Source organism: Lipophrys pholis (genome assembly GCF_963383615.2).
Source record: "Lipophrys pholis genome assembly, chromosome: 1".
Lineage (NCBI taxonomy): Eukaryota > Metazoa > Chordata > Actinopteri > Blenniiformes > Blenniidae > Lipophrys > Lipophrys pholis.
The window spans coordinates 23,301,861-23,318,474 of NC_137635.1; the positions used below are offsets into that span (position 1 = coordinate 23,301,861).

At 48.6% G+C, this 16,614-nt stretch overlaps 1 protein-coding gene across 1 annotated transcript in view; it reads right to left on the reverse strand.

The window, feature by feature from the left end:
* myo15b (myosin XVB) overlaps positions 1-16,614 on the reverse strand; it is a gene marked incomplete at its 5' end in the record, with an annotated part of 217,000 nt that overhangs the window by 122,229 nt on the left and 78,157 nt on the right. The window contains 2 exons of the mRNA XM_080461452.1: positions 4,362-4,523; positions 4,601-4,714. Of these exons, the coding sequence (XP_080317578.1) occupies positions 4,362-4,523; positions 4,601-4,714 (276 nt within the window). The remainder of the gene's footprint in view (positions 1-4,361; positions 4,524-4,600; positions 4,715-16,614) is intronic.

Below are 16,614 nucleotides of genomic sequence, written 5' to 3' on the forward strand. Positions count from 1 at the left end.
TGAAATGACTTGCACTGAAACGACTCGTTCTGAAACGACACCACTCCTCATCAACAAGCCTCGAACGACTCGCTCTGAAACGATACCACTCCTCATCAAATAAGGCCACGAACGACTCGCCCTGAAACGACACCACTCCTCATCAACAAGCCTCGAACGACTCGCTCTGAAACGATACCACTCCTCATCAAATAAGGCCACGAACGACTCGCCCTGAAACGACACCACTCCTCATCAACAAGCCTCGAACGACTCGTTCTGAAACGACACCAGTCCTCGTCAACAAGCCTCGAACGACTCGCTCTGAAACGACACCACTCCTCATCAACAAGGCCTCGAACGACTCGCTCTGAAATGACACAACTCCTCATCAACAAGGCCTCGAACGACTCGCTCTGAAACGACTCATCCTGAAATGACTCGCTTTGAAATGACTCGCTCTGAAACGACTCGCTCTGAAACGACTCGCTCTGAAACGACACCACTCATCAACAAGGCCTCAAACGACTCGCTCTGAAACGACACCACTCCTCATCAACAAGCCTCGAACGACTCGCTCTGAAACGATACCACTCCTCATCAAATAAGGCCACGAACGACTCGCCCTGAAACGACACCACTCCTCATCAACAAGCCTCGAACGACTCGTTCTGAAACGACACCAGTCCTCGTCAACAAGCCTCGAACGACTCGCTCTGAAACGACACCAATCCTCGTCAACAAGGCCTCGAACGACTCGCTCTGAAACGACATCACTCCTCATCAACAAGGCCTGGAACGACTCGCTCTGAAATGACACAACTTCTCATCAACAAGGCCTCGAACGACTCGCTCTGAAACGACTCATCCTGAAATGACTCGCTTTGAAATGACTCGCTCTGAAACGACTCGCTCTGAAACGACACCACTCCTCATCAACAAGCCTCGAACGACTCGCTCTGAAACGATACCACTCCTCATCAAATAAGGCCACGAACGACTCGCCCTGAAACGACACCAATCCTCATCAACAAGCCTCGAACGACTCGTTCTGAAACGACAGCAGTCCTCGTCAACACGGCCTCTAACGACTCGCTCTGAAACGACATCAGTCCTCGTCAACAAGCCTCGAATGACTCGCTCTGAAACGACACCACTCCTCGTCAACAAGCCTCGAACGACTCGCTCTGAAACGATACCACTCCTCATCAACAAGCCTCGAACGACTCGCTCTGAAACGACTCTTCCTGAAATGACTCGCTTTGAATTGACTCGCTCTGAAATGATACCATTCCTCGTCAACAAGCCTCGAACGACTCATTTTGAAACGCCCTCTCTGAATTCGACTCGCTCTGAAACGACACCACTCCTCATCAACAAGGCCTGGAACGACTCGCTCTGAAACGACACAACTCCTCATCAACAAGGCCTCGAACGACTCACTCTGAAACGACTCATCCTGAAATGACTCGCTTTGAAATGACTTGCTCTGAAACGACTCGTTCTGAAACGACACCACTCCTCATCAACAAGCCTCGAACGACTCGCTCTGAAACGATACCACTCCTCATCAAATAAGGCCACGAACGACTCGCCCTGAAACGACACCACTCCTCATCAACAAGCCTCGAACGACTCGCTCTGAAACGATACCACTCCTCATCAAATAAGGCCACGAACGACTCGCCCTGAAACGACACCACTCCTCATCAACAAGCCTCGAACGACTCGTTCTGAAACGACACCAGTCCTCGTCAACAAGCCTCGAACGACTCGCTCTGAAACGACACCACTCCTCGTCAACACGGCCTCTAACGACTCGCTCTGAAACGACATCAGTCCTCGTCAACAAGCCTCGAACGACTCGCTCTGAAACGACACCACTCCTCGTCAACAAGCCTCGAACGACTCGCTCTGAAACGATACCACTCCTCATCAAATAAGGCCACGAACGACTCGCCCTGAATCGACACCACTCCTCATCAACAAGCCTCGAACGACTCGTTCTGAAACGACACCAGTCCTCGTCAACAAGCCTCGAACGACTCGCTCTGAAACGACACCACTCCTCGTCAACACGGCCTCTAACGACTCGCTCTGAAACGACACCACTCCTCGTCAACAAGGCCTTGAACGACTCGCTCTGAAACGACACCACTCCTCATCAACAAGGCCTGGAACGACTCGCTCTGAAACGACACAACTCCTCATCAACAAGGCCTCGAACGACTCACTCTGAAACGACTCATCCTGAAATGACTCGCTTTGAAATGACTTGCTCTGAAACGACTCGTTCTGAAACGACACCACTCCTCATCAACAAGCCTCGAACGACTCGCTCTGAAACGATACCACTCCTCATCAAATAAGGCCACGAACGACTCGCCCTGAAACGACACCACTCCTCATCAACAAGCCTCGAACGACTCGCTCTGAAACGATACCACTCCTCATCAAATAAGACCACGAACGACTCGCCCTGAATCGACACCACTCCTCATCAACAAGCCTCGAACGACTCGTTCTGAAACGACACCAGTCCTCGTCAACAAGCCTCGAACGACTCGCTCTGAAACGACACCACTCCTCGTCAACACGGCCTCTAACGACTCGCTCTGAAACGACACCACTCCTCGTCAACAAGGCCTTGAACGACTCGCTCTGAAACGACACCACTCCTCATCAACAAGCCTCGAACGACTCGCTCTGAAACGATACCACTCCTCATCAAATAAGGCCACGAACGACTCGCCCTGAAACGACACCACTCCTCATCAACAAGGCCTGGAACGACTCGCTCTGAAACGACACAACTCCTCATCAACAAGGCCTCGAACGACTCGCTCTGAAACGATACCACTCCTCATCAAATAAGGCCACGAACGACTCGCCCTGAATCGACACCACTCCTCATCAACAAGCCTCGAACGACTCGTTCTGAAACGACACCAGTCCTCGTCAACAAGCCTCGAACGACTCGCTCTGAAACGACACCACTCCTCATCAACAAGGCCTGGAACGACTCGCTCTGAAACGACACAACTCCTCATCAACAAGGCCTCGAACGACTCACTCTGAAACGACTCATCCTGAAATGACTCGCTTTGAAATGACTTGCTCTGAAACGACTCGTTCTGAAACGACACCACTCCTCATCAACAAGCCTCGAACGACTCGCTCTGAAACGATACCACTCCTCATCAAATAAGGCCACGAACGACTCGCCCTGAAACGACACCACTCCTCATCAACAAGCCTCGAACGACTCGCTCTGAAACGATACCACTCCTCATCAAATAAGGCCACGAACGACTCGCCCTGAAACGACACCACTCCTCATCAACAAGCCTCGAACGACTCGTTCTGAAACGACACCAGTCCTCGTCAACAAGCCTCGAACGACTCGCTCTGAAACGACACCACTCCTCGTCAACACGGCCTCTAACGACTCGCTCTGAAACGACATCAGTCCTCGTCAACAAGCCTCGAACGACTCGCTCTGAAACGACACCACTCCTCGTCAACAAGCCTCGAACGACTCGCTCTGAAACGATACCACTCCTCATCAACAAGCCTCGAACGACTCGCTCTGAAACGATACCACTCCTCATCAAATAAGGCCACGAACGACTCGCCCTGAATCGACACCACTCCTCATCAACAAGCCTCGAACGACTCGTTCTGAAACGACACCAGTCCTCGTCAACAAGCCTCGAACGACTCGCTCTGAAACGACACCACTCCTCGTCAACACGGCCTCTAACGACTCGCTCTGAAACGACACCACTCCTCGTCAACAAGGCCTTGAACGACTCGCTCTGAAACGACACAACTCCTCATCAACAAGGTCTCAAACGACTTGCTCTGAAACGACAGCAGTCCTCATCAACAAAGCCTCGAACGACTCACTCTGAAACGACTTACTCTGAAACGACACCACTCCTCATCAACAAGCCTTGAACAACTCGCTCTGAAACGATACCACTCCTCGTCAACAAGCCTTGAACGACTCGCTCTGAAACGACTGACTCCCAAACGACTGACTCGAAAAGGACTGACTCTGAAATGACTGACTGTGAAACAACTGACTCTGAAACGACTGACTCTGAAATGACTGACTCCAAAACGATTGACTCCGAAACGACTGACTCTGAAACGACTCACTCTAAAACGACTGACTCTGAGACGACTGATTCTCAAACGACTGACTCTGAAACGACTGATTCTGAAATGACTGACTCCAAAACGACTGACTCTGAAACGACTGACTCTAAAACGACTGACTGTAAAATGACTGACCCTAAAATGACTGACTCTGAAACGACTGACTCTGAAATGACTGACTCTGAAACGATTCCCCCAGCCGGTGCTGGCCCAGGCACCTCGTAGGAGCTGAAGCAGATGTTGCCCAGCTGCAGGATGGAGGACAAGATGCTCCAGACGGTGGAGATCTGCTCGGCCTGCAGCCCGATGGTCTGGAAGCACTGCAGCAACAGCTGGAAGTCCTGCTGGTCCTGCTTCCCCTTCAGCTCGCAGGCGCCGCCCTGCAGGAGCACCACCAAAACACAAACTGTCAGGTCATCACAAGCCTGCAGGAGGCGGAGCTTGGGGCGTGGCCTACCTGGTTCAGGTAGTAGTAGGTCTCGGCCCCCTGCAGGTACAGCTCCTCTTTGTCCCACGGATTCATACCTGCCAGCAGCTCGTAGAAAACATGGAAGTTCCTCTCCTCCTGAGCCTGCAGGGCAACAAACCAGCAGGACAACAAACCAGCAGGGCAACAAACCAGCAGGGCAACAAACCAGCAGGACAACAAACCATCAGGGCAACAAACCAGCAGGGCAACAAACCAGCAGGACAACAAACCAGCAGGGCAACAAACCAGCAGGACAACAAACCAGCAGGGCAACAAACCAGCAGGGCAACAAACCAGCAGGACAACAAACCAGCAGGGCAACAAACCAGCAGGACAACAAACCAGCAGGGCAACAAACCATCAGGACAACAAACCATCAGGACAACAAACCATCAGGACAACAAACCAGCAGGGCAACAAACCATCAGGACAACAAACCATCAGGACAACAAACCATCAGGACAACAAACCAGCAGGGCAACAAACCAGCAGGACAACAAACCATCAGGACAACAAACCATCAGGACAACAAACCATCAGGACAACAAACCAGCAGGGCAACAAACCATCAGGACAACAAACCAGCAGGACCACAAACCATCAGGACAACAAACCATCAGGACAACAAACCATCAGGACAACAAACCAGCAGGGCAACAAACCATCAGGACAACAAACCATCAGGACAACAAACCATCAGGACAACAAACCAGCAGGGCAACAAACCATCAGGACAACAAACCATCAGGACAACAAACCAGCAGGGCAACAAACCAGCAGGATGTCAGGTTTAAACCAGTTTAGCCTTGGTCCCTCCAGCTGTTTGTGCCGGGGTAGACCGGGGTAGACCGGGGTGGGACGGGGTGGGACGGGGCGGGACGGGGTTGGACTGGGCGCGATGGGATGGAGCGGGATGGGAAGGGGTGGGACGGGATGGAACGGGGCGGGGTGGGACAGGTTTTCGTGCGGCTCCATTGAGGAAGGTTGTGGAAACGTAACCACCGGTTCCATTTTCCGACCCCCCTCCATTGAGGTACCTAGCACTGAGGAAGGGTCTCAGGAGGAGGAGCTACAATGCAGCCATCTGCTGATTGGTCAGTGACAATCGTCATTCGTTTTTTTTTTTTTTAAGACACCTCAGTTACACATTTCCATCTTGCCAGATTCATTCTGGATTTATGGCTCTCTGGAAAGGGGACCTGGACTTTCCTAAAATCCTGAATTATTATTGCATCATCCACCAATGTCCTTCTGCTGCACCTTCTGGGATTTGATCGTGTTATACAACCTGTTGTTCTAATCGTCAAATCCATTGGTGCAAAGACCCTTACCCTAACTCTAACCCTAACCCTAACTCTAACCCTAACCCTAACCCTCACCCTCACCCTCACCCTCACGCCAACCCCAACCCTAAACCTTACCATAACCCTTACCCTAAACCTTACCCTAAACATTACCCTAACCCTAACCCTAAGGCCAAGCAACACCGGAGCTTGAAGCTGCTTGGAATTGGAATGAGGATAAAGAAAGTTTAAGTCTAAGTTAAGGAGCAGAGATCATGTGACCTGCTGTCAAGCCAGCCGGGACAGGAGGCGTCAGAGAGACACTGGAACTTTGACAAACTGGAGCCATGTGGGACATTTATTGTCCCTTCCTGGATGATCATCAGTGAGCTGTCAGGAGAGACGGCTGAACTAGTTAGTGCTGATCCAGTGGAGGTGGAGGTGGAGGTGGAGGTGGAGGTGGAGACGGAGACGGAGACGGAGACGGAGGTCATAATCCTCCAAGGTGATGTCCGGCTAGGATCCCAGCAGTATTCCCAGCTGGAGTTTGGTGGAGCCAGACAGTTCCAGAGAGCTTCACCAGGCTTCACCAGGTTTCACCAGGCTGCACTGAAACTGGAAGCTTAACTTGGGTCAACATGTTTGTGTGAATCAGCTTCTCAGACATGAAGATAATAAAATCAGTGTTCAGAAGCAGACTGACGGAGGAACATTTAGATGACTCAGCAGAAGCACTGCTGCGTCCAGCTCGGGTTGGTTCGCTGCAGTGGCCGTCCTCTCACTGACTGGGACACGTGGACGTGACCACATGCTGGTGAACGTGTGTTCAGAGGGCTGCACTATTACACTGTTCAGAAATGTTTTCACACCATATGAGCGTCGTTACTAATTCAGCATTCTGCTGATGTTTTACAACTTTATAACTTGAAAATGTCTGAAACGTAGTTAGAACCGTGAGCAAGAGGTTTGGGTTGAAGTTTTTCAACCTGTAAAGTTCCGGTTTCATGATTTTGAAGCATTAAAAATGCATTTATAGGTGTACGTTTTAAGTATTGTTCATTAGTTACTTTACAAAACCCACCTGCTGGTGAACCTTATATGGACATTAGAATCACAATCACATTTATTGTCATTGTACAAGTACAAGTACAGGTACAGGTACAGGTACGAAATTGTATATAAAGCTTGGGGAAAGAGAGACACCGAGAGGTGAGACGAGGAGGAAGAGACAGACTTCAGACAGAGCTCTGAGGGAGGACAGTGTGTCATTAGGAAAAAAACACCTCAGCACATTTAAAGCTTCAACACAGGTTACAACATGTCTTCGGTACATGTGGGTATGGGGGGGGGGGGGTCTGCAGCTCGGAGGCGTTAGGTGTTCTGTGTCATTATATTTGAATGTGAATCCAGAAGAAGCACATCTACCTGTTCTAGCTGGGAATTAGTATTCTGAATGAAACAAACAGGACACCAGACGCTCTCCGGGACATCGTTCGAAAGCAACTCAGAGACAATAAAAGGTTGGAGACCCCTGCTCTAGAGGCTCTCAAGGCTCTAAAGGTTCTAGAAAAGGGGTAGGCAACCCGCGGCTCCGGATCCGCATGGGGCTCTTTGGTCCTTCTGCTGCAGCTCCCTGAGCCTCGGTCCCACTGCAGTACATCCCGGCTCCTCCAGGTGGGTGAAGACCAGGTGTAGACCAGGTGCAGCAGGTACAGGGTCACATCCTCACCTCCCAGGTCCTCCTGATAAGCAAACTGGAGTGGGTCCCTTGCCTCTGTGACCTCAGGAAGCGAAGGACCAAGCGTCCCAGTGTCTTCGTCATGTGAGATGTTAGTGCCACAGGTCTATCGTCACTTAACTGTGCAGGGCACCACAACTTGGGCACTGGTACCAGACAGGAAGTCTTCCACACCTTGGGCACTGGTACCAGACAGGAAGTCTTCCACAGCTTGGGCACTGTTACCAGACAGGAAGTCTTCCACAACCTGGGCACTGGTACCAGACAGGAAGTCTTCCACACCTTGGGCACTGTTACCAGACAGGAAGTCTTCCACAGCTTGGGCACTGTTACCAGACAGGAAGTCTTCCACAGCTTGGGCACTGGTACCAGACAGGAAGTCTTCCACGCCTTGGGCACTGGTACCAGACAGGAAGTCTTCCACACCTTGGGCACTGGTACCAGACAGGAAGTCTTCCACACCTTGGGCACTGGTACCAGACAGGAAGTCTTCCACAGCTTGGGCACTGGTACCAGACAGGAAATCTTCCACAGCTCTGCCTGTTTGAAGATCCACTGGAGGAGCTCTGCCAGTGGAGCTGCTGTCTTCCAGTAGCCTTGGACACACTCCATCCACCTGCAGTCTTACCTGCACCGTCTCCTGAGTTCCACCCTGACCTCGTCCACTGTACAGGACAGTGGAAGTCGGTCTTCAGGAGTGGATTCTGTAGAAGTGTGTGTGTGTGTGTGTGGGGGGGGGGTTACAGAAGCATCAGTGGCAGCTGACATCACGGTGGGTGGAGGTGGGGGTGAACACCACACCCTCCATTAAGCCTGTTGAAGAACTGGTTGGAGTTGTTGGCTCAGTCCACGTCACCAGTCCATGCTGTGGCCCAGTGATGTTCCTCGTTCCCTTGCACACCTCGATGGTGCTGTTCTGCTGCAGCTTCCGCTCCACCTTTCTTTTGTAATCCAGCTTTGCTTGTCTCAGTGTCCCCTGAGGTCCTGCTGGACCTCCCTGAGCCTCTCCTTGTCCCCCTACCAGCTTTTCCTGCTTGAGGAGCTGCTTCCTGGAGCTGCTAACCCAGGGTCTGTTATTGGGGTGACAGTGCACATTCTTCATTGGCATCACAGTTTCCCTGCAGAAATTAATGTCTTCTGTGATGGTGTCCACCCGGCTTTCCTTGTCCATGTTGTTGTCCTGTGTCACCAGCTTAACCCCAACCCACACACAGATGAGAAGCCCAGCAGATTTACAGAGGAGTCAGGCACGTTGTTATTGAGCCACGTCTCCGTGAAGCAAGGAGAGTGCACCTCCTGTAGAGTCTCTGGTTCTTCACCTCCTGTAGAGTCTCTGGTTCTTCACCTCCCGTAGAGTCTCTGGTTCTTCACCTCCTGTAGAGTCCCTGGTTCTTCACCTTCTGTAGAGTCTCTGGTTCCTCCCTGTAGAGTCTCTGGTTCTTCACCTCCTGTAGAGTCTCTGGTTCTTCACCTCCTGTAGAGTCCCTGGTTCTTCACCTCCTGTAGAGTCCCTGGTTCTTCACCTCCTGTAGAGTCTCTGGTTCTTCGCCTCCTGTAGAGTCCCTGGTTCTTCACCTCCTGTAGAGTGTCTGGTTCCTCCCTGTAGAGTCTCTGGTTCTTCACCTCCTGTAGAGTCTCTGGTTCCTCCCTGTAGAATCTCTGGTTTCTCCCAGTAGAGTCTCTGGTTCCTCCCTGTAGAGTCTCTGGTTCCTCCCAGTAGAGTCTCTGGTTCTTCACCACCTGTGGAGTCTCTGGTCCCACATTAGAGTCTCTGGTTCCTCCCTGTAGAATCTCTGGTTCCTCCTTGTAGAGTATCTGGTTCTTCACCACCTGTAGAGTCTCTGGTTCCTCACCAATGCCAGCAGCTCGTCACACTTGTATCTCCACCTCCTAGCCTTTAGCTTAGCTCCACCTCCTAGCCTTTAGCTTAGCTCCACCGCCTAGCCTTTAGCTTAGCTCCAGCTACTAGCCTTTAGCGTAGCTCCAGCTACTAGCCTTTAGGCTTCTGCAGCTCAGTCAGGATCGGGTGTCGTACTCCATTACCGGTTTTTTCTCAGTCAGAAGATGAGGCCTCATGTACTCAACTTTACCCAGACCTGTGTCCATAGTGGGAAATATTAACGGTAACTCCAAACACTGGATAACAAAACAAACAAAGTGGGCTGAGCTACTTGGACTAGTGGCGTCTCTCGTTGGCGCAGAAGGACTACGTGGAGCAGCCAGACCGCTGCATTCTGCCGTCTGACGCCGCCGGTACGAAGACTCCGCCCCCTCCTGCCTTGCTACCTGCTCAGGCAGGAAGTCAAACTGGTGCGTTTTATTAGCGAACGGCTGCACCCCGCTATCACAGCGCCATCTCGCCAAATGTAAACAGAGCTGCTCAGCTCTGAAACCAGGTTTTGGCTCAGCAACATCTTCTTATCTGGTTGCTAAGCAACTGCCACGCCCACAATTTATAACAATTGATAAACTTTAAGTAATTAATAAATTACTTTATGAATTGTTAATAAGTAAATTATAGTTTACTTCTATTAGCAATTAAAATTTTTGATAAATTACTTCCAGTGATTTCTTACTTTCAGTAATCTATTACTTACCGTAATTTAATGCTAATGACCAAACATAAATCCAAACACACTTCATGTTCTGTGTTTTTTTTCTGTTCTGTTGTTGACTGGTTCTGGTTCTGATTCTGGACCACGAGTCTGACAAAATGAAAACAGAACAGGTCAGCAGTTCACCTAATGTCCTGGTTTGATTTCATCTGATCCGACATGATCAGCCTCAACTTCCTGTCGGGATCGTTTAGAGGAACCAACTACTGGACGGAAAGAACCGGATTCCTAAACCGAAAAGGTGATTGCCTTCCAGTTTCTCTCTGTTTGTGCTCTGTTTTAGCTCCTATTAGCACCTGTTTAGCCATGGCCTCCCCCTCCTCTCCTCCTATTTTTTCCTGCTCCAAATGTCAGATGTTTAGCTCCACCTCCACCTCAGTTACTGACTCAGGGACCTGTGACCTGGAGCTTTACTGTAGCACTTGAGGCGAGGCTGAGTCAGCTTGAGGAACGTCTCCTCTCTGTCCAGCTTAGGGCTAGCCCTGTAGCTAGTAGGCAGCCGCCAGGTTTAGCTGGAGCGGAGCGTTCTAGCTTCGCAGCGCAGGTAGCTGCTAACTTTAGCCCCCCCTCAGTGGCCCCCGAGCAGCCCGGGGGAACAGGGCGGTTGGGTGACTGCCAGGGGTAAACGTAGCAGCAAGAAGTCTACCGGACACCCCCGCTACACCCCGCAGGCCTCCGTCAGTGTCTCCAATATGTTTGCCCCACTCAGCAGCACGCTGGCTGAGAAGGACACGCTGGTTATTGGCTCCTCTATAGTGAGACACGTTAACCTAGGACAACCAGCGGCCGAAGTTAGCTGCCTTCCCGGGGCCAGAGCAGGCGACATAGAGTCTCAGTTAAAGCCCCTCCCAAACCTCATCAGTGACCAGATGTTTAGCTGCACCTCATCTTTTAACCCCTGGCTGTCAGGGTGGTGTCCCAGTAACTCGGTAGGCTTCATTAATAATTGGAAGTCCTTCTGGGGCAAGCCTGGTCTCATCAGGAGGGACGGCATCCATCCCACGTTGGATGGAGCGTACCTCTTATCTAGAAACATAGTTAAAAGCTTAGCTCCTCCATCCTGACGTAGCAGAGTGGGGACCAGGCAACAGAGTCGCAGTTCCTACACGCCTCTCTGAGTTTCCCTCTGGGCAGTCACCAACCATAGCTAACTTAGTTATACATCCCATAGAGACTGTGTCTATCCCTCGGACCACCACAAGTATAAAACTATCTAAACCTAGGAAAACAACTTCTAATGACTACAAAAACTTCATCCGTATCAAGTGTGAAACTAGACAAAATCAAGACAAACAAATGAAATGTGGTTTCCTAAACATTAGATCTTTATCATCCAAAGCTCTTCTAGTCAATGATCTGATAAGCGAACACAACATTGATCTCTTTGGATGAACAGAAACCTGGCTACGTAAAGATGAGTATGTTAGTCTAAATGAAGCCTCCCCTCCAAGTCATATTAACACTCAAATAGCTGGTGAAAGTGGTGGAAGAGGGTGGAGGCAGCCATCTAGAACTCTCTGTTACTAATTAATATTAACCCAAAATCCAACTTTAGTTCTTTTGAGAGTCTGAGCATGACCATGCCACACCCGTCAAATAAAATAGTAAATTCTGTAGAATTTGTAATCATTTATCGTCCTCCTGGACCTTATTCAACTTTTCTAACTGAATTCTCTGAATTGTTGTCAGATCTAGCCCTGACTAAAGATAAGGTTATCATGGTAGGAGACTTCAATGTTCATGTTGACCTAGAAAATGATAGTTTCAGTGCCAGCTTTAGATCTACACTTGACTCTCTAGGTTTCTCTCAGGTAGTAGACGGCCCTACCCATAAACATCTCCACACCCTAGACCATATTCTATCTTATGGTTTGAATATAGAGCATCTGACCGTCTCTCCTCACAATGATTTCCTGTCAGATCACTTCTTAATAACCTTTGACTTTGTTCTAAATAGTTCTAACCCTCTGGTTAAAGCCGTGTTAACCAGGTCTCTCTCTGATAACATAGTAACTAAATTCAAGGAAAGAATTCCCTCTGCTATAGAATCAGTAGTGAATCTTCCTGACCCGTATACTGTTGCTAGCTCAGACATTGAATACCTAACAAACAGTCTGACAGATATGCTAAAAACAACGCTAGACGACATAGCTCCTCAAAAAATGAAAATGAAAAAACAGGAAAAGTCATCCCCATGGTTTAACTCATCAACCCGCCAGCTTAAACAACGCTCCCATAGATTAGAAAGAACTTGGCGTTCAACAAAAACAGACCTAGATTATATAGCCTGGAAGGATAGCTTCAAAACTTATAAGAAAGCTCTGAGTAGAAGTAGAACTAATTACTACTCATCCTTTATAGAGGAAAACAAAAACAACCCTCGGTTTCTTTTCAGTACTGTAGCCAAACTGACCAAGAACCAAAATAGCGTCGAGCCCACCATTCCTATCAATATATGTAGTGAGGACTTCATGAAGTTCTTTCAAAATAAAATGACAAGGCTTAAGGATAACATTCATCAAACCCTACCGTCCGTTAGCCCCATAACAGAGGAACTGGTTAAACCTAACAGTCATCTGGAATGCTTTCAGCAAATACAACTAGTCCAACTAAATTCCCTTATTTCTTCTGCTAAACCAACTACTAGCCTGTTGGACCCAATTCCTACTAGAATTCTGAAAGAGGCACTGCCACTAATTAATAATTCTATACTCGCAATTATTAACCAGTCTCTAACAATAGGCTATGTGCCACAATCCTTTAAACTAGCAGTTATTAAACCTCTCATTAAGAAGCCAAACTTAGACACAAGCCTTCTCTCAAACTACAGGCCCATCTCCAACCTTCCTTTCCTGTCAAAGGTTCTGGAGAAAGTAGTCGCTAAACAACTCCAGGATTATCTGCAGGAGAATAATCTGTTAGAGGACCTTCAGTCCGGCTTCAGAATGAACCACAGTACAGAGACTGCACTGCTAAAAGTTACTAATGACCTTCTAATTGCCTCGGATAGAGGTCTTCTATCTGCTTTACTTCTTCTGGACCTTAGTGCCGCATTTGACTCTGTCCATCATAATATACTCTTAAGGAGATTAGAAGATGCCGTTGGCATTAAAAACTTCGCCTTAAACTGGTTTAAATCATATTTATCTGACCGGTTTCAATTTGTTCATGTAAATAACAAATCTTCAATACATGAACGGGTCCTGTGTGGAGTACCACAAGGCTCCGTCCTCGGACCCATATTGTTTAATCTCTATATGTTACCACTCGGAAATATTATTAGGAAACACAACATTAACTTTCATTGTTATGCAGATGATACTCAGCTATATTTATCAGTTAAAGCCAATCAGGCCGACCAACTTGTTAAACTAGAGTCCTGCCTCAGGGACGTTAAGTCCTGGATGTCTATCAACTTCTTAATGCTCAACACATCCAAGACTGAGGTTCTAATCCTAGGTCCTAAAAAGCTCAGGGATTACTTTTCAGATAGTCTGATTACCTTAGATAATATTACCTTAACCTCTAACAGTGATATTGGGAACCTGGGTGTTATTATTGATCAGGATCTGTCCTTTATGTCCCATGTTAACATGTCTCCAGGACAGCCTTCTTCCATCTAAGGAATATTGCAAAAATGAGAAACTTCTAGTCCTTCAAAGATGCAGAAAAAATGCTTCCTGCCTTTGTGACTTCAAGATGAGATGATAGTAACTCCCTAATGTCAGGCTGTCCAAACACCTCTGTTAGGATCTTCCAGCTAGTGCAGAACGCTGCTGCAGGTTTACTAACCAGAACTGGAAGAAGAGAGCACATCTCCCCAGTCTTAGCATCCTTACACTGGCTTCACATCAAATCTAGAATAGAATTCAACAACCTTCTGATCACATATAAAACTCTTCATCACCAGGCTCCGTCCTATATGGAGAAACTTCTAGAAGTGTCTCACCCTCCACGAGCCCTTGGCTCTGAGGATGCAGGACTGTTGGTAATCCCTAAAGTCCTTCAAAGTAAACCAGGAGGCAGGAGTTTCAGCCATATGGCTCCTTTACTCTGGAATCAACTAGCAGCCTCGGTCCGAAGGGCCCACACCATTAGTTTATTTAAGAGGAGACTAAAAACCTTCCTCTTTGATGAAGCTTCTCATTAGGAATAAAATAGGAGCACTAAGTTGAGCTGCTCTAGGCCTAGACTGCTGAGGGGATTTCCTCTCTCCCGTTAAAGGGAGGAACTCTACATTTGGAGCTTCTGTTTCTTGTCTTTCTTTCTTTCTCTCTGTGTAACAACATTACTGGAGCCACCAGACACTGCCGCCGTCTGTTTTTCTCCCTGACAGGAGGGGAGCAGGATCCAGGGGATCAGACCCAAGACTCCCAGAGTGGAGTTACCACGGTCCTACTACCCGACCCCACCACAGCACCGGGACCCCACCGCAACGGCACGGCCCTTAAACTCCAGACTGAGATTGGTTCATCATCAGACCAACGCTCATCATAGACTTTTCTTAGTATTTGTACTTCTCTGGCCTGTCTGCCACTCTCTCTCCCCCTCTTCTATTCCTCTCTCTCCCTGTCCTATCCCATGTACTTCTCCCCCCAACCGGTCAAGGCGGATGGCCCCCCTTCCAGAGTCTAGGGTCCGCCCCACGCTTTCTTCCTGAAGAGGGACTTCTTATGAACTGTTCTTCCTGAGAGGGAGTTTTTCCTGGTTTCCACTGTTGCTTGTTACACCTGCTGCTCTGGAAGGTTTAGTTGGGTTCTGTTGTTCTCGATCATTGTAAGAGGCTCTGAGATGTTTGTTGATGTGATTTAGCGCTTTACAAATAAAACTGAATTGAATTGAAATAAAGGTTCCCGGTGCAATAATGGAACTTTACAATTAAGATCACATCTTTTTGGTAAAACTGTCATCTTCCAGTTTAAAAGCCCAAATATCAGATGAAGGTTTGTTTGACTGGAGAAACTGGAGGTTCATGTTGATGTCATTAGCATTAGCATTAACATTAGCATCAGATATCCTCGGTCTCTCACCAGACGACGTTCCCCTCAACAGAACGAAGCGAGAACATTACTGAATAATAAAAGCTCGAAAAACTGTGGTTGACCTTGAGGGAGGAGAGAAGGCTGAACCTGGGAGCAGAAACAGAACCTGACATGGTTCTAGGAGCCAACCAGGCAGAAACAGAACCTGACATGGTTCTAGGAGCCAACCAGGCAGAAACAGAACCTGACATGGTTCTAGGAGCCAACCTGGCAGTAACAGAACCTGACATGGTTCTAGGAGCCAACCTGGCAGAAACAGAACCTGAGACGGTTGTAGGAGCCAACCCAGCAAAAACAGAACCTGAGATGGTTCTAGGAGCTGGTGCCAGCAGAAAGAGAACCTGGGATGGTTCTAGGAGCCACCCCAGCAGAAACAGAACGGTTCTAGGAGCTGACGCCAGCAGCTTCCCTATGGAGCTGCAGGTTCAACGCTTTGGTTCATTTATCCTCTTTTAAGACGTTCATGGTGGAACCTCTCCACTGTCCAGAGTTCACCACCACAATCAAGTCCAAAAATATCATGTCTTAACTGAACATCGCTGTAACATAGAAAACATGTTCCAGATCAGTTCCTGCATGTATAAAACATTAATCATTCATTACAATGGAAGCGACCCGGAACCAGACAGACGAAGAATTGATCCACATCTGAAACCAAACCGAGCGAGAAGAAGAGACACAACTGAACAGCTGATTTATTCACCTTTAACATCTGGCCTGTGAAAATACATCAAAATATCACTGTTCTCACCTGGAGACCAAAGTCACCTGGAGACTAAAGTCACCTGGAGACTAAAGTCACCTGGAGACTAAAGTCTCACCTGGAGAGTAAAGTCACCTGGAGACTAGATTCTCACCTGGAGACTAAAGTCTCACCTGGAGACTAAAGTCTCACCTGGAGACCAAAGTCTCACCTGGAGACTAAAGTCTCACCTGGAGAGTAAAGTCACCTGGAGAGTAAAGTCTCACCTGGAGACCAAATTCTCACCTGGAGAGTAAAGTCACCTGGAGACTAAAGTCTCACCTGGAGACCAAAGGCTCACCTGGAGAGTAAAGTCACCTGGAGACTAAAGTCTCACCTGGAGACTAGAGTCTCACCTGGAGACTAGAGTCTCACCTGGAGAGTAAAGTCACCTGGAGAGTAAAGTCACCTGGAGACTAAAGGACTAAAGTCTCACCTGGAGAGTAAAGTCACCTGGAGAGTAAAGTCTCACCTGGAGACTAAAGTCTCACCTGGAGACCAAAGGCTCACCTGGAGAGTAAAGTCACCTGGAGACTAAAGTCTCACCTGGAGACCAGAGTCTCACCTGGAGAGTAAAGTCAC